Source organism: Salvelinus sp. IW2-2015, linkage group LG1 (genome assembly GCF_002910315.2).
Source record: "Salvelinus sp. IW2-2015 linkage group LG1, ASM291031v2, whole genome shotgun sequence".
NCBI lineage: Eukaryota > Metazoa > Chordata > Actinopteri > Salmoniformes > Salmonidae > Salvelinus > Salvelinus sp. IW2-2015.
Genome location: NC_036838.1, coordinates 55483397 through 55508600, shown reverse-complemented (window position 1 = coordinate 55508600; position 25204 = coordinate 55483397). Strand labels below are relative to the sequence as shown.

Sequence of the window (25204 nt, the reverse complement as noted above, 5' to 3'; positions counted from 1 at the left end):
TCAAACACAGATTCAACCACAAAGACAAGGGAGGTTTTCCAATAACTCGCAAAGAAGGGCACCAATTGGTAGATAAAAAAAAGAGCAGACCTTGAATAGCCCTTTGAGCATGGTGAAGTTATCAATTACACTTTGGATGGTGTATCAATACACCCAGTCACAACAAAGATACAGGCGTCCTTCCTAACTCAGTTGCTGGAGAGGAAGGAAACTGCTCAGGGATTTCGTGATGATGGTGACTTTAAAACAGAGAGTTTAATGGCTGTGATATGAGAACTGAGGATGGATCAACATTGTAGCTACGCCACAATACTAACATAATTGAGTGAAAAGAAGGAATGCAAATATTATAGAACATGCATCCTGTTTGCAACAAAGCACTAAAGTAATACAGCAAAAGAAATTGGCAAGGCAATTAACTTTTTGTCTTGAATTAAAGTGTTATGTTTGGGGCAAATCCAATACAAAACATTACTGAGTCCCACTCCATATTTTCAAGCATATTGGTGGCTGCATCATGTTATGGGTATGCTTGTAATCGTTAAGAACTGTGGGGGGGGGGGGGATTTCAGGATTAAAAAGAAATGGAATGGAGCTAAGCACAAAATACTAGAGGAAAACCTGGGTCAGTATGCTTTCCAGCAGACTCTGGGAGATGAATTCACTTTTCAGTAGGACAATAACCTAAAACACAAAGCCAAATCTAAGCTGGAGTTGCTTACCAAGAAGACAGTGAATGTTCCTGAGTGGCCGAGTTACAGTTTTGACTTAAATCTGCTTGAAAATCTATGGCAAGACCTGCAAATGGTTGTCTAACAATGATCAACAACCAATTTGGACTGGGAAGTTTATTATAAATAAATAAATTGAGTCACCGAATTTGCAATAGAAAGAATAAAATGTAGCTCCTGTAATATGGGTCATATTTGAGCAATTTGAGATAGAGCAGGGGTCTCCAACCTTTTTTCTTTAGGCCATTAAATTAGGCCATTATTTTAATTAGGCCATTAAATACTAAAACATTTTTTCACAAGCTACTCATTTACAGCCTGCATATTTTGTTATTGTGTAGGCCTAATTTGATGAATAGAAACAAAGTAATGTAATTGCGTTTTGGTTTTTATAGCCATGCATTTTTTATTCATTACTGATTTCATGAATCATTGCTACAGTTATGATGTGTATATAGTGCCATTTCTGTTGTTTTATGTATTACCATTTTCATTGTTTTATTTTTACTTAGTATCCGAGCTCCAACATGTAGGACTAAGATGTTTACTGTACCCTGCAATCACACCTGCAATCCTGTACATGTGACTATTAAACACTGAATCTGAATTATGAGAACAAAAATCTTTCTACTGCAGCCTACCTTGAGAATCTTGGCTTTTTTAAGATGAGTGAAAATTAAACGGTTTTACGTTTGAACAAATCTGTAGCCTGCAACTATCAAAAAATAAATAAATGTAATTCTGTTTAATAGTGGCCTTTTTGAACAACAACCACTGTGAGTAGAATATAAACAGAATAATCATGAAAAGTATGAGTATTAACAAAAGTGTAGTCTCAGCAAGCCCATTAATTGATGTTTCGCTTTAACTCCGACATGGACTTTTTATGGTGCCATTGTTTGAAGCACTGTCTCCATGAACATGTTTAAATTGAACTTGTCTCAGCACCAACATATTTGATGAGAAGAGGGTCTAAATTGCTTATTTGGTCGAAATTAGTTACCAAACCAAGCAGAGCTGTTTTATCGTGATACAAATATCCTGTGCTTTTTCATTTGGGCATAGGTGCATATAGACAAAACTTGGCTACATTGTAACGCTGAAACGGCCACAGTGCGCTGGCTTATGGGGCTCACCCAGGAAATGATACAATGAAAATGATATGTAACAACACCATTGGACCAAACACTCTGACATGAAACAACAATACAAATGAAACGACAGCGCAACAAAATAGATAGAAATAAATATTTAGCAGGTCATATTGAACACCAGCGGTGTAACTTTACTGAACCATCACAGAGCACGCAGGAGTGAAGACTTTCTATTGGTCAATACCATTCATCTTGAGGCGACGAGGAGTGGGTTCAAATTGTATTATTATAGTTTTTAAAATTATTTAACCATTATTTAACTAGGCAAGTCAGTCAAAAATAAATTCTTATTTACAATGACGGCCTACCCCGGCCAAACCTGGACCAATTGTGCGCCGCCCTATGGGACTCCCGATCATGGTCGGATGTGATAAAGCCTGGATTTGAACCAAGGACTGTAGTGACATCTCTTGCACTGAGATGCAGTGCCTTAGACCGCTGCGCTACTCGGGAGCCCAAAATGCAATCTGTTAAATATTATACAGTGTCCTATATAAAATGGACATATCTATTTTAATACAGACTACTTTAAAACATTACTAATCATTGAAAATGACATTACCCAATACATCATGATCATTTTCTGGTAAAAAAGTGAGGGTACAAAAACATACGTTTGCCACCCTATTTTGAAAGTGTGGGTCCAGCTGCTCCATTGCTCAGGCACCTATACGTATACCCCAGTATGGTACAAGAATGGTATGAACATCTGGATACCACCCAGCCCTAGTTTGTGTATCTATTAAGTGAGGGTTAGAACTGGAGAAGAGAGACCCATCACATGACATGCTTGGCCATAGTTCCACATACTAGAACAATGCTGTGGCCTTGCTTCCCATATCCTGTCAAAACCATCTGTTCACCTCGCGAATGTATTGCTTCATAAACACAAAGTGTTGTTTATGGTGGATTGAACTATTGGGGTTGAACATTTTTCAGATGTGTGATCGTGGATGATTTCTATTTGTTTAAGCTGGAGAGGGAGAGGCCTCAGCAAGGGTTATGGGTCTCCTCTCTCTACTTGCTTATTTGTTTTGGGAGAGCATTTTATAGAATTACACCTGGGTCCAGAGTGTAGTAGTGATACAAGCTCTGGTGTTCAGCCTTAGATGAAGGGTACATTCTAATGTGCCCCCTGCCCTCAATAGAAGTCACCATGCTTCTGCTGGTAGTGTCACTTTCATTTATCCTCCCTATATATAACCTTTATTTAACTAGGCAAGTCAGTTAAGAACAAATTCTTATTTACAATGACGGCCTAACCCAGACAAACCCAGACGACGCTGGGCCAATTGTGCGCCACCCTATGGGACTCCCAATCACGACTGGATGTGATGCAGCCTGGATTCAAAACAGGGACTGCAGTGACACCTCTTGCACTGAGATGCAGTGCCTTAGACCGCTGCGCCATTCGGGAGCCCAACTATATAATGCTCTAAATACCACAATTCATGTTGTTAAATTGAATGCTGACACCATTCAAACCAATGAGGGTTCAGAATTGGCCAATTCTCAGAATCTTATTTTTTGCATATAGAACCGTATATCCCCATCTCTGGATGGGTTGTAGGCTATTGAAAGTGGTGTATTGAAATGACTTTGTTTTGTTCCTCAGTTCTTCAGCACCCTCTTCACACCCCTGGGTTTCTTCGCAGACAAGATGGAGAGCTTCATGCCGTCCAGTTTCTGGCATCAGCTGACTCGAATCTGACCCCATCTCACACACGTACACATACACACCCCTCAGACACCAACACTCCAAAACTACAGACAGAAATGTTTGCTCTCCTGTCTTCAGCGTGCACACACACTTGTTGTTTTGGTACTGATTATGTTGGCCAAGTCTTGTATCAACATCCAGACGCAACTCAGAGATGCATCTGCTGAAGAAGCCAGGTTTTTAAAGTAAACATTTACCAGATATTCACGCAGTTATTCGTTTATTATTATTATAGGAACTTGAAGTTATGTTGAGTTATACAGAACGGTAAATAGAAAGTATTTCAACCTACATTTTACTGCCAAGTCCCACCTCTAAATTAGGTCTATCTCTTACAGTTCTGAATTAAGTGCTGAAACAATAAATGTATTATTAGTTCAGGGTTCATTATTGTGAAGGCTAACACTACAGTTCATGGAAGTAGTATCCCTCTGTTCTAGTTAAGGTTGAAAAATTCTTTTTGATAAACTTTTGATAAATTCCCTGATATTCCTGAGATCCTGGTTGTAGAATTCCAGATTTCCTCCTTATTCCCCTACTGATTCTGGGAATCCTCCAACTGGGATTTTGGGAAAAACATGGAATTTATTGAAAGTTCCCGAAATTTTGCAACTCTATTTCTCGTGTTGCTATTCATAATATCTGGCCAAATGTATTGTCTGTTAGCTGGTGCAGCAAGAGACAAATGGATATATATATATAGAAAAGCATACTAGAAGGCCTGTTTTCCACGATCGCATGTCTGAACAGACACATTAATGTTCACTAGAATAAGGTAGAGCCATGTATTTAGAGAGTTGGGACATTGTGGTTTTTGCTTTATGATGCATTGACATGAGACAACAATACATGGCAGCCATGTTAGCGGCCCATTTACATTACATGGGAAATATGTCTATAAGGCTATGTAACAATGTCTAGAATTAGAACAATATAATTTAAAAAAATCTAAATACATGGCTCTGGAATAAGGTATGTGTGTTATGCCAGTTCAGATGGGTTAAAACAAAGCATAGCCTTTATGGTACATAGTCATCCTATGGGGCTAAGTTTAAGTCTGTGAGACCTTCTAAAAACAGATCCTTGATTTACTGCTTCACTCTGTCTGTAGTGTATACAACGCCTGCAGTGTTTTGCCAGTTGTTGCTACAGCATGCCACCTCCGTGCTATATCACTGGCAAACTGCGCCCCCTCAAACGTAGCATAAACATTTAAGTGGGATTATGACCGGTTACGGCATGGGTAGTCATGGCATCACTCACAGCCAATCACATAACTGAACGCTGCGTTTCCAGGTCCTCCTCTATGAGTTGTAGTCAACTCGTATTGCTCAGGTGTAATCAGCCAATCACAACAGGACGCTTTGTTTGAATCGCTGTGTGATTTCACCGTAGCCTCAACAGCAAATACTCTGAACCATGATCTAAGACTAGTCAATAACCTACAGTATATATTGTGGCAGGACTCGATATTTGATCATGAATATCATAAAGGGCATTTTGTTCCTCACTGGCTCAACAGACAGATTGGATTTAAGCGGCTTGATGAAATTAAAAGCTATTTCTCACAATACTCCCAGATATGTATTGTATTGATGAACCAATGTTTCGACACACAGTGAATTCAGAGCCTGCTCATTCATTTGCTAATTCCTTCAACTGTATTATGTATTTTAGCATACATAAACCCAATTATGAGTAAAGATGGCAGCAAGAGCTGACTGTTTATTGGTTGCTGGTAGTGCATTGCATCCAGGGCCGGACTAATGCATTTTGGGCCTCAGGGCCCCAAAAAATATATATTTTGGGAGGAGAATACAGCTAACTTTCTGCATTTCAACATGTGCCGTTTTATAATGCAATTCTACACATTTTGTTACGTGCCCGTTCGGTAATCCGGCCCTGTTTGAATAATGTGATATTTGTGCACTGTGCTTGAACAGCACTTATAATTGGTTTGCTACTTTCATTCAATTTATGTGTCAGAGCCATCAACACTCCTACCTGGCTATACTGTGCAATATCTGGGTGTAATTACTGAACACTATTTTAATTCCATACTGTTGGATTATATTTGGGATAGTCCAGAATAACAAGATGAAATGCTGAAGACAGGAGTCCTAATATTTGAGTTAGATAGCTCACAATAAATTGGTTCTTGAATGTAAATCTAATGCGTTTGTGTTTGAATTTTTGTTGTACTTTGCGAACAAATAAATGTAAAAAACAGATTCAAGACTGATTTGTATGTTTTGGGGGTGTGGCCTAGGCCCTATGGTTTACCTTAGACCGGGGATGCCCAACCCTCTTCCTGGAGATCCACTGTCATGTAGGTTTCCAGTCCAACCCTAATATAGCATATCTGATTCAGCTAGTTAAGGTCTTGTTGAGCAGCTAAGTAGAATCAGGTGTGTTAAATTAGGGTTGGACTGGAAACCCACAGGACGGTATATCTCCAGGAAGAGGGTTGGGCAGCCCTGCCCTAGACAGTGAACATACATGTAAGACAAGCTGAGAGTACCTACATTATACGTCCTTACCATTTCGCTATATTTGGTGTTTGGATGAAAACCAGCTTTGACATTATGACCCACATCAATGTTCCCTTTCCCCCACACCGCGAAAGAGAGCCCATCTCCTAACACTAGACCAGCGGTTGTTCAACTGTTATATTTACATTTATACTTGCAGTTTGGTGCTTAGAGGAAGTTGGCCACTTATTGAAGTTGTATCAGGTCCAGGGGTTTGTGACAGTTACTAATGATGATGTTTGTGTTTGAACCAACAAACTGCTGGTGAACGTTCCTCAGACTCTGGGGCCGTGACAACAACAGCAGGGACAAAACACTCTCATCGGTCCCCTATAAAGATACACAAACAGCCACTTTGTCTTTGTCAGTAGAGATACACAGAGACTTATAGAGAGTGGTTACCATGACTCATTGGCTTGGAGCATGGTGCTTGGGTTAGGGTTAGTGCTTGCAACACCAAAGTGGGGGGTTTGAAACAACCCTTATCCCCTCTAGGTATTTGTGTATATCTGAAAGGATTGGGTAAGCATTACTACAAAATCCCACTTCACACTCCATACCCCCAGATGGCAGTAGCTATACTGTTAAAGCTACTGTTCTCTATACTCTCAAAGCTACTGTTCTCTATACTCTCAAAGCTACTGTTCTCTATACTCTCAAAGCTACTATTCTCTATACTCTCAAAACTACAAAACTAGTTTGGGACTTGCGGAGGCTATGTGGTGGGATAGAGATGGACGTTTGGTGTGCTCCTGCACACGGAGACTGGATGGACTGATGTGGGACCCAAGTCCCTTTGATGAAGCTCATAATTTATTGTATATACCTGGTATCACCTCATCTCTAAACCAAACAATACAGGAGCTGGCTGGCTTAGTCAACTCTGTTAATCAGAGGTCAGAAGCTGGAGAGGAGAGGGTAAGCTGACTACCTCGGGGTAGACAGACTGAGGCATATAAGATAAACCACTAGCCTGGTCCCAGATCTGTATGTACTTTATCAAATTCTTGTCTGTTGCATATGTAGGCTATACAACAATAGTGAGAGGTGTTAGTTTAATACAGATCTGGGGCCAGGCTAATAATCCACCAAATGGCAGGGAGAATAAAACCCTTGTCACACTACTGAGTCAAACAAAGGTGGCCTCGTTTCACATTCACTAGAGTTGCTGGAACCGTACTGGAAGAGACAGAAGAAATCTGAGCCAGCACAGTGCGGTTCAGGTTAATCTCTCGTAGACAGACTACGTCAACATAAATGGTAACACAGATCTGTCATGATACAACGGCATGCGTGAGATAACCAGCAGCATTAGTCGTGAGATAACCAGCAGCATTAGTTAAGAGATAACCAGCAGCATTAGTCGTGAGATAACCAGCAGCATTAGTCATGAGATAACAACAGCATTAGTTGTGAGATAACAGCAGCATTAGTCATGAGATAACCAGCAGCATTAGTCGTGAGATAACCAGCAGAATTAGTCGTGAGATGACCAGCAGCATTAGTCGTGAGATAACCAGCAGCATTAGTCGTGAGATGACCAGCAGCGTTAGTCGTGAGATAACCAGCAGCATTAGTCGTGAGATGACCAGCAGCATTAGTCGTGAGATGACCAGCAGCATTAGTCATGAGATAACCAGCAGCAGTTAGTCGTGAGATAACCAGCAGCATTAGTCGTGAGATAACCAGCAGCATTAGTTGTGAGATAACCAACAGCGTTAGTCGTGAAGATAACCAGCAGCGTTAGTCGTGAGATAACCAGCAGCATTAGTCGTGAGATAACCAGCAGCATTAGTCGTGAGAGACCAGCAGCATTAGTCGTGAGATAACCAGCAGTTAGTCGTGAGATGACCAGCAGCGTTAGTCGTGAGATGACCAGCAGCATTAGTCGTGAGATGACCAGCAGCATTAGTCGTGAGATAACCAGCAGCTTAGTCGTGAGATAACCAGCAGCATTAGTCGTGAGATAACCAACAGCGTTAGTCGTGAGATAACCAGCAGCTTAGTCGGAGATAACCAGCAGCATAGTCGTGAGAAACCAGCAGCATTAGTCGTGAGATAACCAGCAGAGTTAGTCGTGAGATGACCAGCAGCATTAGTCGTGAGATAACCAGCAGCATTAGTCGTGAGATACCAGCAGCATTAGTCGTGAGATGACCAGCAGCATTAGTCGTGAGATAACCAGCAGCATTAGTCGGTGAGATAACAGCAGCGATAGTCGTGAGATACCAGCAGCATTAGTCGTGAGATAACCAGCAGCATTAGTCGTGAGATAACCAGCAGCATTAGTCGTGAGATGACCAGCAGCATTAGTCGTGAGATGACCAGCAGCATTAGTCGTGAGATAACCAGCAGCATTAGTCGTGAGATAACCAGCAGCGTTAGTTCTGGTTCTTTGGACCATTCACTATTTCACAGGTGTTAATATCTTTTGAATTTCRGAAGGGGAGGGGCTATTTGGCCTATAGACTTGCCCGTAACTTGCGAAGAGAGAGGGTGGAGCTCCTCGTTCCAGTTCCGATCTCTTCTCGGCCCAGAACATAATTGAGCATCTGACTAATTACACAAGACTTTAGTTCTAGGTCGAGCAAGATTTGGCCTGGGTCAGCACATTCGTGTAAAAAGGGTTGGCCTATAACTGAGCAGGCGCTATCTTTGTATCCATCTTCTGTTCATCCTCTCTACAGCAACAGACAGTTACACAAAAACTTGGCGAGAGACGCATTCTTGACAGTTGACTCACTAGATAAGGGTTTTCATGTGTTAATCCTCTGCCGCCAGCCCGGTAATCTCACCCGGACAGCGAACGTGTTAATAGACCATGAACCTCGCCTGGGAACTTTGCCATACATGTCCCTGAAGGTCACGTATATATATTACAATTAACTCCCCTTTAAATCTGCCCCAGGGACCTATCACTGGCACTGACCCTAAGCCTGCTGCTATGCTGCGCTGTTGTGAACTGCGGTCGGCTCGGACAGACAGGTAAGTAGCAAGCACATGGCTCAACCAAACACTGACCCACCACCCAACTCTAAAGCAGCCCCCTAGATCGCAACGCAGTGGGACCAGGTGTGGGATGTGTATTGACTATGTATGGGTTTACGACAATATGCTATGATTCATATCGTGTTGAATTTATGACAGATTTGGCAAGGAGTGCATATTGAACCGCAGAGGCCCCCAGTAACTTTTTGTAGTAAATAAATAGAAATTACAATAATTCATACTGATAAAGATGTGTTTGCATGTAAACTAACTGTTGTATGATTTAAGAAGTTAATACACTACGATACTTATTTATTTTTATTGTGTCACTGAGTGCATTGAGGTCTTCCACCCTCAACTTTCTTTCCACTGGGACAATTTTAGAATGATCATCCTGTCACTAAATAGATGCCCATTAGATATCACTATGATGGAAGGAGAATGCAGGCAGTGACAAGCTGGTTATTTTAAAAGACTGATGTGAGAAAGGCAGGTGTTTCCTGTTCCATGTTCACTATATGAGATTTGGCAGGACATTTCCACAAGGACACAGCTGCACTGCCCTTTAAAAAGATTTACAGACCAATAAAAGCTTTTTTCGAAAGTGATTAATATGACTAATCATTTTACAATAATGCTCTGTGTAAAGAAAACAGTCTGCATAATATCCCCTGGTTTATACAGTCTATGAAATAGAGAAATAATTCCAACTTCTGGCATTGGTGAGGAGTACTCTGTTGTAATTGGAGGGCCTTCACCACGGATTTGGCGAGTGCTGAGTCTGGCGCTGACAGTAGGAGGATTATTTACCTATCTTCATTTAATGAATTACTCAAGAACAGTGTGGAGTAGCCTACATTCAGTGAACATCAGCTCCTGTATCTCAGTGACATGGGCAGCAATATGAGGATGGAAGAAATCTGATGTGAATGACAGAAGGAACAACAAGGTTTAATATAGAACAAGTGTGGTATTTTTGGGTCTTACCCAAGGTGACAATAACCCTTCAACTAACATTATAAATACAACTTGGCCCACCACTCCCAACCGTTCGAGAACATTGCATTAAAATTATATCAGTTACCATTTAAATGTTGATCTTTTTAACATAAACTGACACCTCATTCAGCGTAAAAAGTAGTTATGATCATCACATGGATTTTACTGCTTTTGTTCAATCTTGTGTTCCATGTTGTTCAATCTTTGTACCATTTGTCCAGTCTCCAATGGCCTGACTCTACTGGCCCAATAGTCCTACATGCACTTCTGAATGTTGATTTGAATGTTAAATTCTGGTTCTCAGCTCCTCTACGTTGTGTAAAATCATGGCCTAGTTTCAGAAAGTACTTAATTTCCCCCAGATCGGTCAGAACAACTTGTAGCCTACAACACAACCCTGAAAGTGAACTGGCTGTAGAGTTGCATACGGATGCAGAATACATTTGCCCCAAAGTGAGAATGATAACTTGGGAGATTCAAGTATTTAGACCTTTACTTTTTCCACATTTTGTTACCTTACAGCCTTATTCTAAAATGTATCAAGTTCTCACAATACCCCATAAAGACAAAGTAAAAACAGGTTGTTAGAATTTTTTGCAAATGTATTACAAATAAAAACCTGGAATATTACATTTACATAAGTATTTAGACACCTTTACTCAGTACTTTGTTGAAGCACCTTTGGCAGCAATTACAGCCTTGAGTGTTCTTGGGTACGACCTTACAAGCTTGGCACATCTGTATTTGGGGAGTTTCTCCCATTCTTCTCTGCAGATCCTCTCGAGCTTTGACAGGTTGCACAGCTATTTTCAGATCTCTCCAGAGATCTTTGATCGGGTTCAAGTCCGTGCTCTGGCTGGGCCACTCAAGGACATTCAGAAACTTGTCTTGGCTGTGTGCTTAGGGTCGTTGTCCTGTTGGAAGGTGAACCTTCGCCCCAGTCTGAGGTCCTGAGCGCCCTGGAGCAGGTTTTCATCAAGGATCTCTCTGTACTTTGCTCCATTCATCTTTCCCTTGATCCTGATTAGTCTCCCAGTCCCTGCTGCTGAAAAACATCCCCAAAGCATGATGCTGCCACCACCATGCTTCACCGTAAGGATGGTGTCAGGTTTCCTTCAGACGTGACACTTGGCATTCAGGCCAAATAGTTCAATCTTGGTTTCATCAGACCAGAGATTCTTGTTTCTCATTGTCTGAGAGTCCTTTAGGTGCCTTTTGGCAAACTCCAAGCGGGCAGTCATGTGTCTTTAACTGAGGAGTGGCTTCCGTCTGTCCACTCTACCATAAAGGTCTGATTGGTGGAGTGCTGCAGAGATGGTTGTCCTTCTGGAAGGTTCTCCCATCTCCACAGAGGAACTCTGGAGCTCTGTCAGAGTGACCATTGGGTTCATGGTCACCTCCCTGACCATGGCGCTTCTCCCCTGATTGCTCAGTATGGTCATGCGGCCAGCCCTAGGAAGAGGCTTGGTGGTTCCAAACTTCTTCCATTTAAGAATGATGGAGGCCACTGTGTTCTTGGGGACCTTCAATACTGCAGACATTTTTTGGTACACTTCCCCAGATCTGTGCCACGACAAAATCCTGTCTCGGAGTTCTACGGACAATTCCTTCAACCTCAGAGCTTGGGACCTTATATAGACAGGTGTGTGCCTTTCCCAATCATGTCCAATCAATTTAATTTACCACAGGTGGAATCCAATCAAGTTGTAGAAACATCTCAAGAATGATCAATGGAAACAAGATGCATCTGAGCCTAATTTCAAGTCTCATAGCAAAGGGTCTGAATACTTATGTAAAAATTGTATTTCTGTTTTTATTTGTAATACATTTTCAAACATTTATAAAAACCTGTTTTCACTTTGTCATTATGGGGTATTGTGTAGATTGATGAGATTTTTTTTTGATTTCATCCATTTTAGAATAAGGCTGTAACGTAACAAAATGTGAAAAAAGACAAGGGGTCTGAATACTTTCTGAATATACAGTAGAAGCTAGCAGCTTCAGTAATCGGAAACCAGTGATAAATAATAAGAGATGACAGCTCCCATCCATCACACCGTATACATTTAGGAACACGTACAATAATAGATTGATAGCACATACTGTAAGAGTACCTGTCACACTGAAGAGAGAGGAGACATACTATCCATCTCAGTCGACAACGTTTGTTTCACTTAACTCTTGTAACAGAAACATTTGTTTAAATGAATTTAGCTACAGTAACAGTCAGCATTTTGGACACMTACTCATACCAGGGTTTTTCTTTATTTTTGCTATTTTCTACATTGTACAATAATAGTGAAGACATCAAAACTATGAAGTAACACATATGGAATCATGTAGTAAGCAAAAAATTGTTAAACAAATCAAAATATATTTTATATTTGAGATTCTTCAAAGTAGCCACCCTTTGCCTTTATGACAGCTTTGCACACTCTTGGCATTCTCTCAACTAACTTAATGAGGTAGTCACCTGGAATGCATTTCAATTAACAGGTGTGCCTTGTTAAATGTTAATTTGTGGAATTTCTTTCCTTCTTAATGCGTTTGAGCCAATCAGTTGTGTTGTGACAAGGTAGGGATGATATACAGAAGATAGCCATATTTGGTAAAAGACCAAGTCCATATTATGGCAAGAACAGCTCAAATAAGCAAAGAGTCCATTAGTTTAAGACATGAAGGTCAGTCAATCCGTGCAGTTGCAAGACCATCAAGCGCTATGATGAAACTGGCTCTCATGAGGACCACCACAGGAAAGGAAGACCCAGAGTTACCTCTGCTGCAGATGATAAGTTCATTAGAGTTACCAGCTTCAGAAATTGCAGCCCAAATAAATGCTTCACAGAGTTCAAGTAACAGACACATCTCAACATCAACTATTCAGAAGAGACTGTGGGAATCAGGACTTCATAGTCGAATTGCTGAAAAGAAACCACTACTAAAGGACACCAATGATAAGATGAGACTTGCTTGGGCCAAGAAACACGAGCAATGGACATTAGACCGGTGGAAATCTGTCCTTTGGTCTAATGAGTCCAAATTTGATATTTTTGGTTCCATTTGCCGTGTCTTTGTGAGACGCAGAGTAGGTGAACGGATTATCTCTGCATGTGTGGTTCCTACCATGAAGCATGGAGAAAGAGGTGTGATGGTGTGGGGGTGCATTACTGGTGACGCTGTCTGTGATTTATTTAGAATTCAAGGCACACTTAACCAGCATGGCTACCACAGCATTCTGCAGCGATACGCCATCCCATCTGGTTTGCGTTTAGTGGGACTATCATTTGTTTTTCAACAGGACAGTGACTCAACACTCCTACAGGTTGTGTAAGGGCTATTTGACCATTAGGTGGAGAGTGATGGAGTGCTGCATCAGATTACCTGGCCTCCACAATCACCCGACCTCAACCCAATTGAGATGGTTTGGGATGAGTTGAACCGCAGAGTGAAGGAAAAGCAGCCAACAAGTGCTCAGCATATGTGGGAACTCCTTCAAGACTGTTGGAAAAGCATTCCAGGTGAAGCTGGTTGAGAGAATGGCAAGAGTGTGCAAAGCTGTCATCAAGGCAAAGGGTGGCAACTCAAATATAAAATATATTTATATTTGTTTAAAACCTTTTTGGTTACTACATGATTCCATATGTGTTATTTAATAGTTTTGATGTCTTCACTATTATTCTACAATGTAGAAAATAGTAAAAATAAAGAAAAACCCTTCATGAGTAGGTGTGTCCAAACTTTTGACTGCTACTTTACATTAGTGTCTATAGAGCAGCTCTCTGGCCCGCGGTAAACGTTGATCGTAAGACTTTCTGCTGTACATCCATCCCAATGCACTTTACCAGTAGGGTAAGGCATGATGTCCACCTTTTTTAAATATTTCTTTTACTCCTAACAACTGAATACAAGTCAGTCTTTCCATTATATCAAGCAGAGTACAATTTCAGTTCTTCATCTCTTTCTATTGACAGACCAATGAAACACTGAACAAAGTGATCACAGATTTAGAAAGAGAACATAGTCTTAAACAAAGCAAAAAAACAACAACACATACACCACCCAACAATCCTAACTCAATCTCTGGTGTGCTCACAGCACAATGTCCTGTTCTGCATTTCCACAACAGATACTGTGTGAATGAATGTCTGTAGAAAAATAGTGTCCTCGACACCTTGGAAGCAGCACACGATCAACACAAACAAACAAAAACATAAATAGGAACTATCCCCTCTCCCAGCCCAACCATTCTCTTAGACAGCCTTCCCACAGAACAGTCCCATACAGTACTGCACCATACAAACCAAGTTGGGATACGGCGCCTTGGGAAAGGTTCTTTAGGATGTCACTTTATAAGGGGCTGTCAGAGGTAATGGAGGTCCGAAAGGAGTCAGGGGTAGGAAATACATATCCCACAATGCAGTTGGCCACTGCTATGTCCTTTGAAAGAATGGGCCTCAGCGTCTGGTTTGGTCCAGCCAATCGGGTCGCCTGTGGGGCTTACAGGTGTGAACGTCCACAGTGTTCTCACAGTCCTTACACTCCACGGCGCAACACCACTTGAACTTGCACTCGCACTTGGTGACTCGCTTGGCGCGCATTGTGTCGTAGCCCCGTCCGCAACACATGACCTCGCAGCTGTCTGTGCCTCTAGAAGACTTGTTGCAGACTCTCCCTGCCGTTCCCAGGGAGCCTTTGGAGAGGGCACAAGACAGACGCCATGGTTAAAGACAAGCCGGCCCGTGAGTGAAGGGGTGTGAGAATGGGTGTGAGTGGAGGTTTTCCCCTTGAGCATTTGGGAGTGGAGCTTAATAGGGACCAGAGAAGGATTAAAAAAATTACCCTGTTGTATCCTTAGGGTGTGAATTCCTATACAATAGAGATTAGCGGAGAAGAGAGCTATAAGCCCTTTAAAATCAGCCCTGCTGCACCTTGAAGTAGTCTAGGGGCGTAGTGTAGCTTCTCTTCTTACTTAACATCAGTTCACTACGTGTCAACCTATAACCATAGGCCTAACAGAGATGAGGATGATACCAGTAACACACAATACATCCAAAGTATCATAACCAGAGCCTGTTAGCTGTTCTAGAGCTCTATGGACGCTCTGCTGAAGTGATGGGACATGAGGGGCGTGAGAAACAGAGATTACCAAGGCAGAGAAAACACAGTTGGAATTAGAGAGAAGTTAAAGGTCAAATAATTGAACTCTAAGCTATGCAGGTATGCAGGCCTTCGGCAGATGAGTCTGGTATTCTCATAGACGTATTTGAGGAGTAGGCCGCTGTATTATCTACCTTCTGGGTAACAGTCTTGACTCAGAGCAACTAGGTTTCTGATGGCAAAATATACGTTTGGTGATAAGTACTAGAATAACATCAATCAAACTATGTATGACTAAATGTGATATTATTCCGAATCATATACTCAAATTTTTGCATAAAGAGATTTCCTCTTAGCCATTGCTAAAACATCTGTGTTTTTCTCTGTCAGGTCATGTGTTGAAGAAAAACTCCTGGCCCTACCTAACACTCTTAACTGCTTGAGTTGACCCACCTGCTGCTCTGTCCATGAGGCAGTAATCAGGGGAGTTTTCTACATACACCAGCTCATTCTTGGTGGTTCCCTTGAAGTCCTTGTCAGCCACCATGAACCCGGTGCCATCCTGGTTCATGGTCACCTCGATGGCCGTGTTGTACTTCTTCCGGAGGTAGTCCCCGGTCCTCCGGAAGTCCGACATGGCCAGCCAGCAGGTTCTAAGGGCACAGGAGCCGCTGACGCCATGACACTTGCACTCCAGTTTCATAAAGCGCTTCACTGCCTGAAATCGAAATGGTTGGATAATGTCATTGGTGGTTAAGACACAGGCTCACTTGTGACCAACCCAGTACACTCACTATTCACGTCTAGAGCATTTACAGAATGTCTGTTCAACAGTGGCTTGAATTTTACCAGCAATGTCGGTTCCATTGTAGTAACCATGTTGTTACACAGTAGTTATAGCATGCTCTGTTAGTTGAAAGGGACTGCCTGTCAGCCAGTTAGCTGTGTGTATCAAGTCCAGATGCATCACAGTGCACATTCCAAAAAGTATAATGCCCCTTATCCCCTACGCCATTGCTCACCATTCGTCCACAGCGGTTGTTGTGTAGATTCATCAGTGCCCGAGCGTCCTTCACCATCTTTTCTCTGGCATCAACAAAGGTCTTGGTGAACTTGATGCCATAGTTGATGTTGTCGCTGCAGCCGCCCCAGTCAAATTCGCCCCTGTCGTCACTAGCCTGGCCCCGCTTTTGGGCGTCGCAGCTGCAGATCTTGAGGTCCCCCTGGCTGCAGGCCCTGGTAATTGCATAGACCACGCCTGCCGAGGAGATGGCGTACACAAACGCTGCCTCCCGGCTACCTGGGGTGATATGATGGAGGAGATTATGTGTTAGAAGATGCCATCGTTAGATAGCCTCTGTTAAGGTCGGGGAAGATGTGTTCCCATAGCTGAGGGAAGTAGTGGTGCTGCAGCACCCCCAGAATTTTTAACAAATAATAATAACTTTATTTTGTTTTTTCTTTTTCAAAACAAAGTCAGTCTTAAACAGGCAAAACAAAGTCAGTCTTAAACAGGCAAAACAAAGTCAGTCTTAAACAGGCGGTTACACTATACTAGCAGAGTTTGTTTTGTTGTAGTAATCATGTCGTTACACTGTAGTTACATCAGTCTAGAGCCAACTTCATGCTTTGAACACTAACATATGCCCAACTGAAAGCTTTCGACTTGCATAGTCCAGATGACATTGCACAGAAACAAACATGCCTATATTTGATTAAAATCTGTTTGTGTGCACTATATCCCATGCAATCTGAATTTAAACAGTGTCTACGGTCCTTGGAACTTGGGCATGTTTGCCTCTGTACAATGTTCCCGTACAATCCGTCCATGTACAGCAGGCCTATGGTGGATAGCTAGAACAAAGAAACATGGCTACCAGCAGCCCATTTAAGGTGCCTCTCGTTTTCACCCTTTAATTTGCACAGATGGCAGCTTTCTCAGTCACTAGGTATCTTTTCATCTGAGAGGAGAGCAGATTCAGGGTTATTTGGTCTGCTTTTCCCACCCACCTATAGTTTTCATTCCTCCTCACGCAATGAACCAGAACACAGGCGATATGTCAGGGAGCACGGCTTTGTCTGCCTGCCAGAAACATCTACCCAAATATTTACATCTCCTATTACTGTTTAGACATCACCATGTGGATCTCTCTGTCTGCTACCTGTCTTCAGAGAATACCAACTTTCTGCAACTCTCCTCATTCTTGGAGAAGGTGAAACTATTACTGAACAAAAATATAAACACAACATAATCCCATTTTTCATGAGATGAAATAAAAGATTCCAGAAATGATCGATACACACAAAAAGCGTATTTCTCTTAAATGTTGTGCACAAATTTGTTTACATCCCTGTTAGTGAGCATTACTTCTTTGTCAAGATAATACATCCACCTGACAGGTGTGGAATATCGAGAAGCTGATTAAACAGCATGATCATTATACAGGTGCACCTTGTATAGGGGACAATAAAAGGCCACTCTAAAATGTCCAGTTTTGTCACACAACACAATGCCACAGATGTCTCAAGATTTGAGGGAGCGTGCAATTGGCATGCTGACTGCAGGAATGTCCAACAGAGCTGATGCCAGATAATTGAATGTTCATTTCTCTACCATAAGCCGCCTCCATCTTTTTACAGAATTTGGCAGTATATCCAACCGGCCTCACAACCACAGATCACGCCAGCCCAGGACCTCCACATCTGGCTTCTTCACCTGCGGGATCGTCTGAGACCAGCCACCTGGACAGCTGATGAAACTGAGGAGTATTAAATACTAGTTTCATCAGGTGTCCAGTCAGTTAATTGAAATAAATAAATTAGGCCCTAATCTATGGATTTCACATGACTGGGCAGAGACACAGCACTTGGGAGCCAGGTCCACCCACTGGGGAGCCAGGCCCAGCCAATCATAATGAGTTGTCCCCACAAAAGGACTTTATTGCAGACAGAACCCTTGCACGATTATCTATTTCTTCTAAAAGAAGTTGAAATGTAAAAAACTTTTGATGTTCACATTTTTTGTATTTGTTTGATTTACACAGAACCAAGAAATGAATTGGAGATTTTTCACTTCATAGTAAAAAATTGTGAAATTATTAAAAATTCAAATTCATTGGGTTGGAGGCAAGTTATCTCGTTTACTATGTAATTTATCTCACCTGTGGTAAGTTGCAGATGCTTACAGGGTAAAAACAGCCATTCCATTGAAAAGACAAAACAGAACATTCTGCTATATTGCACTCAATTGTAAAGTACAAGGGGTGCCAATATATTTGACCGCATCTGTACATAGAGATGATAAACTGTTGTATGAAGTGTTGAACTGTGATATGTATATAACATGCATATACCCTTAAAGGGAAATTTCACACCATCAACATATGTGAAATATCATGTTTTTATGTTTTGTAAAAAAAAAAGATAGAGGAAGATCTGCGTTTGCAATGACATCAACCAATTAGTAGACATTAACAGTACAATTAGTAGACAATTAGTAGGCAATTAGTAGGCAACGACTCCTCATAATTGGTAAAAATCACACGATGCACACCAATGATGTCATTGGAAAAACACATATTCCTCTATCTTTTTTACTACAAAACATAGAAATGTGCCATTTTCACGTATGTTGATGTTAGAGTGGTGCTGGAGATGATGAACAAGAAGTTGAACATTGTTGGACATTTCCCTTTAAGGCTGGGATGTCTGTAAGTCTAAAAGGAAACTGAGCGGTCCCGTTATAGTTCCGTAATAGTCTACAACAATCCATCACTTTTATGTACTGTATCAAATTCATGTAGTGAATGTTACATCCAAGATTCAAGTGGTTGAATACTAAACCTCTTAACACACACACACACACACACACACACACACACACACACACACACACACACACACCACACACACACACACACCACACACAACACACACAAACACACACACACACACACACACAACACACACACACAACATGGAAACACACACATTACGCAGACGCAAACACGGACACACACAGACTTACTGCGCAGCATGACCCTGCCAAAGACAGTGTGGTCTCGGTCCAGCGTGCTGCAGTTCCAGCGATGGTGGCGGAACTGGTGCTGGCACTCGCGGATCCACTCCTTGGCACCCTCCCCAATAGACTGCATGAGGTCCGGGTGGCGCTGGCACAGCTGGCGCTGCTTGTTCACCAGGCCTGGAATGTTGTCACATATCACCCGTGCACCCAGGGCTCCAATGTACCTGCAGATCAGATAGACAGGTGCACTGTCAGTGGGAGGCCAGGGAAACTTCCAGGGACGATTATTATGCAAAAACAAATGTGTTTTTATCTAGTTTTCTTTGTATATTGTGAAGTCAGGACCAGTCAGATGCGTGACAAGCTATATTCTTCAAGAATCAATGGGTATTCATCGTCAGTTTAATTGACTATTGGACAGCGGGAATTCTTGCACAGTGTGCATTTAACCATTCTGTCGCGCTTCATTGTAATCCCATGCTGTGAAACATGCCATAAAAGTGTTATGAAATGTGAGATCTTCAGAAGAACTTTCACAGACAGGGAAGAGTCCACACAGTTAACTAAGAGTGACCCCTGACCACTAAGACTGGAATAGGAACACAGAGTGCAGTGAAGCAGCCATACAGTGTGACATGGTCTCGTATAAGTCACCAGTCTCCTACAAGACTCCAGTCTCCTATCAGACTCCAGTCTCCTAAAGACTCAGTCTCCTATCAGACTCCAGTCTCCTATAAGTCGTCCAGTCTCTATAAGACTCCAGTCTCCTATCAGATTCCCAGTCTCCTATAAGACTCCAGTCTCCTATAAGTCTCCAGTCTCCTATATGACTCCAGTCTCCTATCAGACTGCAGTCTCATATCAGACTCCAGTCTCCTTTAAGTATCCAGTCTCCTATAAGTCTCATACAAGACTCCAGTCCCTACAAGACTCCAGTCTCCTATCAGACTCCAGTCTCTATCAGACTCCAGTCTCCTAAAGTTTCCAGTCTCCTATAATATCCTACAAGACTCCAGTCTCCTATCAGACTCCAGTCTCTATAAGACTCTCCAGTCTCCTATCAGACTCCAGTCTCCTATAAGGCCTCCAGTCTCTTATAAGATCCAGTCTCCTATCAGACTCCTATCAGACTCCAGTCTCCTTTAGTCTCCAGTCTCCTATAAGTCTCCAGTCTCCTATAAGTCTCCTACAAGATCCAGTCTCCTATCAGACTCCAGTCTCCTATAAGACTCCAGTCTCTATCAGACTCCAGTCTCCTATAAGCCTCCAGTCTCCTATAAGACTCCAGTCTCCTATAAGACTCCAGTCTCCTATCAGACTCCAGTCCTCCTATAAGACTCCAGTCTCCTATCAGACTCCAGTCTCCTATCAGTCTCCAGTCTCCTATAAGTCTCCAGTCTCCTATAAGTCTCCATCTCCTATAAGACTCCAGTCTCCTTTAAGTCTCCAGTCTCCTATCAGACTCCAGTCTCCTATAAGTCTCTAGTCTCCTATAAACTCCAGTCTCCTATAAGTCTCCAGTCTCCTATAAAACTCCAGTCTCCTATAAGTCTCCAGGCTTCTATAAGTCTCCAGTCCTCCTATAAGACTCCAGTCTCCTATCAGACTCCAGTCTCCTTTAAGTCTCCAGTCTCCTACAAGACTCCAGTTCCTTAAGTCTCCAGTCTCCTAAAGACTCCAGTTCCCCTAACATTCAGTCTCCTATAAGTCTCCTAAGACTCCAGTCTCCTATCAGACTCCAGTCTCCTTTAAGTCTCTATAAGACTCCAGACTCCTATCAGACTCCAGTCTCCTATAAGACTCCAGTCTCCTATAAGTCTCCAGTCTCCTATAAGACTCCAGTCTCCTATAAGTCTCCAGTCTTCTATAAGTCCCAGTCCCTATAAGACTCCAGTCTCCTATAAAACTCCAGTCTCCTATAAGTCTCCAGGCTTCTATAAGTCTCCAGTCTCCTATAAGACTCCAGTCTCCTATCAGACTCCAGTCTCCTTTAAGTCTCCAGTCTCCTACAAGACTCCAGTCTCCTTTAAGTCTCCAGTCCTCCTACAAGACTCCAGTCCCCTATAAATTTCCAGTCTCCTATAAGTCCCTACAAGACTCCAGTCTCCTATCAGACTCCAGTCTCCTTTAAGTCTCCAGTCTCCTATAAGTCTCCTACAAGACTCCAGATCCTATCAGACCCAGTCTCCTATAAGACTCCAGTCTCCTATAAGTCTCCAGTCTCCTATAGACTCCAGTCTCCTATAAGTCTCCAGTCTTCTATAAGTCTCCAGTCTCCTATAAGACTCCAGTCTCCTATCAGACTCCAGTCTCCTTCACTCCAGCCTCCTACAACTCCAGTCTCCTATCAACTCCAGTCTCCTATCAGACTCCAGTCTCCTATAAGACTCCATTCCTATCAGACTCCAGTCTCCTATACGACTCCAGTCTCCTATCAGACTGCAGTCTCATATCAGACTCCAGTCTCCTTTAAGTATCCAGTCTCCATAAGTCTCATACAAGACTCCAGTCTCACAAGACTCCAGTCTCTATCAGACTCCAGTCTCCTATCAGACTCCAGTCTCCTTAATCTCCTCCTCTTCAAGACTCCAGTCTCCTATAAGTCTCCAGTCTCCTATAAGACTCCAGTCTCCTATAATGACTTCAGTCTCCTATAAGACTCCAGTCTCCCAAAGACTCCAGTCTCTTATAAGACTCCAGTCTCCTATCAGACTCAGTCTCCTATAAGACTCCAGTCTCCTTAACTCCAGTCTCTTGCAAGACTCCAGTCTCCTATCAGACTCCAGTCTCCTATCAGACTCCAGTCTCCTATAAGACTTCAGTCTCCTATAAGACTCCAGTCTCCAGAAGACTCCAGTCTCTTATAAGACTCCAGTCTCCTCAGACTAGTCTCCTATCAGACTCCAGTCCCTTTAATCTCCAGTCTCTTGCACGACTCCAGTCTCCTATCAGACTCCAGTCTCCTATAAGACTCAGTCTCCTATAGACTCCATCTCCTATAGACTCCAGTCTCCTATCAGACTCCAGTCTCCTATAAGTCTTTCCAGTCTTCTATAAGTCTCCAGTCTCCTATAAGACTCCAGTCTCCTATCAGACTCCAGTTCCTTTAAGTCTCCAGTCTCCTATCAGACTCCAGTCTCCTATCAGACCCACGTCTCCTATAAGACTCCAGTCTTCTATAAGTCTCCAGTCTCCTATAAGACTCCAGTCTCCTTCAGACTCCAGTCTCCTTTAAGTCTCCAGTCTCCTACAAGACTCCAGTCTCCTATCAGACTCCAGTCTCCTATCAGACTCCAGTCTCCTTTTAAGTCTCCAGTCTCCTACAAGACTCCAGTCTCCTATCAGACTCCAGTCTCCTATCAACTCCAGTCTCCTATAAGTTTCCAGTCTCCTATCAGACTCCAGTCTCCTATCAGATTCCAGTCTCCTTTAAGTATCCAGTCTCCTATAAGTCTCCTACAAGACTCCAGTCTCCTATCAGACTCCAGTCTCCTATCAGACTCCAGTCTCCTACAAGACTCCAGTCTCCTATCAGACTCCAGTCTCCTATAAAACTCCAGTCTCCTATAAGCTCCAGTCTCCTATAAGTCTCCTCAAGACCCAGTCTTCTTTAAGTCTCGCCATTCCTACAAAGACTCCAGTCTCCATAAGTTTCCAGTCTCCTATAAGTCCCTACAAGACTCCAGTCTCCTATCAGACTCCTAGTCTCCTTTAGTATCCAGTCTCCTATAAGTCCTCATAAAAGACTCCAGTCTCCTACAAGACTCCAGTCTCTTCACTCAAGTCTCCTATCAGACTCCAGTCTTCCTATCAGACTCCAGATCTCCTATCAGACTCCAGTCTCCTCTTAAGATCTCAGTTCTCCTATCAGACTCCAGTCCTCCTATAAGATCAGTCTCCTATAAGTCTCCAGTCTCCTATAAGACTCCAGTCTCCTATAAGTCTCCAGTCTTCTATAAGTCTCCAGTCTCCTATAAGACTCTCAGTCTCTTATAAGACTCCAGTCTCCTATCAGACTCCAGTCTCCTATCAGACTCCAGTCTCCTTTAATCTCCAGTCTCTTGCAAGACTCCAGTCTCCTATCAAGACTCCAGTCCCTATCAGACTCCAGTCTCTATAAGATTTCAGTCTCCTATAAGACTCCAGTCTCCCAGAAGACTCCAGTCTCTTATAAGACTCCAGTCTCATATCAGACTTCAGTCTCCTATCAGACTCCAGTCTCCTTTAATCTCCAGTCTCTTGCACGACTCCAGTCTCCTATCAGACTCCAGTCTCCTATAAGACTTCAGTCTCCTATAAGACTCCAGTCTCCTATCAGACTCCAGTCTCCTATCAGACTCCAGTCTCCTATAAGTCTCCAGTCTTCTATAAGTCTCCAGTCTCCTATAAGACTCCAGTCTCCTATCAGACTCCAGTCTCCTTTAAGTCTCCAGTCTCCTATCAGACTCCAGTCTCCTATCAGACTCCAGTCTCCTATAAGACTCCAGTCTTCTATAAGTCTCCAGTCTCCTATCAGACTCCAGTCTCCTATCAGACTCCAGTCTCCTTTAAGTCTCCAGTCCCCTACAAGACTCAGTCTCCTATCAGACTCCAGTCTCTATCAGACTCCAGTCTCCTTTAAGTCTCCAGTCTCCTACAAGACCAGTCTCCTATCAGACTCCAGTCTCCTATAAATCTCCAGTCTCCTATAAGTTTCCAGTCTCCTATCAGACTCCAGTCTCCTATCAGATCCAGTTCTCCTTTAAGTATCCAGTCTCCTATAAGTCTCCTACAAGACTCCAGTCTCCTATCAGACTCCAGTCTCCTATCAGACTCCAGTCTCCTACAAGACTCCAGTCTCCTATCAGACTCCAGTCTCCTATAAAACTCCAGTCTCCTATAAAACTCCAGTCTCCTATAAGTCTCCTACAATACTCCAGTCTCCTATCAGATTCCAGTCTCCTTTAAGTATCCAGTCTCCTATAAGTCTCCTACAAGACTCCAGTCTCCTATAGACTCCAGTCTCCTATAAGTCTCCAGTCTCCTATAAGACTCCAGTCTCCTATAAGACTCAGTCTCCGTATCAGACCAGTCTCCTTTAATCTTCTAGTCTCCTATCAGACTCCAAGCCTCCGGTCTCTCTATAGGTTTCGGGTCTCCTTTAAGTGTCCAGTCTCACTAACATGTCGCTTAGCCTCCTACAAGTCCGCCAGTCCCTTAATAAGTCCCGTCTCTATAAGTATCCTATAGTCTCCAGTCTTCCTATAAAGACTCCAGGTTCTCCTATCTAAATCCAGTCTCCTATAAGTCTCCATCTCCTATAAGCTCTCCAGTCTCCGTTATAGTATCCTATAAGGTCTCCAGTCTCCTATAAACTTCCAGTCTCCTATCAAACTCCGTCTCCTATAAGTCCTCCAGTCTCATATTAAGTATCCTATAAGTATCCTATAAGTCCACCAGGTCTCCTATAGTACTCCAGTCTCCTATAAGTCCCCAGTCTCCTATGAGTGACAGTCTGATATAAGTCGCCATCTCCTATAAGCTGGCGATGCTCCTCTAAACTTTCCGCTCCCTTACGATGACCGAACAATCAATTACTGCCAGCTTACATCACAGCTACATTATTGTTGTTCCCGGGTGGCACTGAGCAAGCAAAAGAAAAGGGTTTCCATTTCCAAGTTAATGGCTGTCCCTGTCCCTTCCCCCAACAATCTGCCTTCATTCCCCTGCTGCCAGAGCATGAGCAGGAAAGCAGAGCAGATGTTGAGACACAGTGTTTTTCTCTCCATAGAGAGAAGTAGAGAGCTAGCCAAAAGACCCTGACTGTTTCTACGCCTCATACTAGTTTGGAGGGAGGACAATCAGCCAGAAACACCAGAGAACACGTTGCTGTTATTCTGAATGACTACGCAATTATGATGAGAAAGAGAAACTGGTAGATAATAAATCATATTTAGAACTCTGGTCGGAGAAGAGCTACC

The 25204-nt window shown here is 42.7% G+C and overlaps 2 protein-coding genes across 2 annotated transcripts in view; one reads left to right on the top strand and one right to left on the bottom strand.

Annotated features, from left to right (window-relative positions):
* Positions 1-5836, top strand: part of LOC111970387 (suppressor of tumorigenicity 7 protein-like) — a 31310-nt gene extending 25474 nt beyond the window's left edge. Inside the window, exon 15 of the mRNA XM_023997099.2 lies at positions 3501-5836. Coding sequence (XP_023852867.1) covers positions 3501-3596 — 96 coding nt within the window. The 3' untranslated portion in view covers positions 3597-5836. The remainder of the gene's footprint in view (positions 1-3500) is intronic.
* Positions 5837-10054: 4218 nt separating this feature from the next.
* Positions 10055-25204, bottom strand: part of LOC111970379 (protein Wnt-2b-A-like) — a 25073-nt gene continuing 9923 nt past the window's right edge. Inside the window, exons 2-5 of the mRNA XM_023997087.2 lie at positions 19248-19468; positions 16243-16520; positions 15674-15938; positions 10055-14813 (exon numbers count right to left, since the gene is read on the bottom strand). Coding sequence (XP_023852855.1) covers positions 14578-14813; positions 15674-15938; positions 16243-16520; positions 19248-19468 — 1000 coding nt within the window. The 3' untranslated portion in view covers positions 10055-14577. The remainder of the gene's footprint in view (positions 14814-15673; positions 15939-16242; positions 16521-19247; positions 19469-25204) is intronic.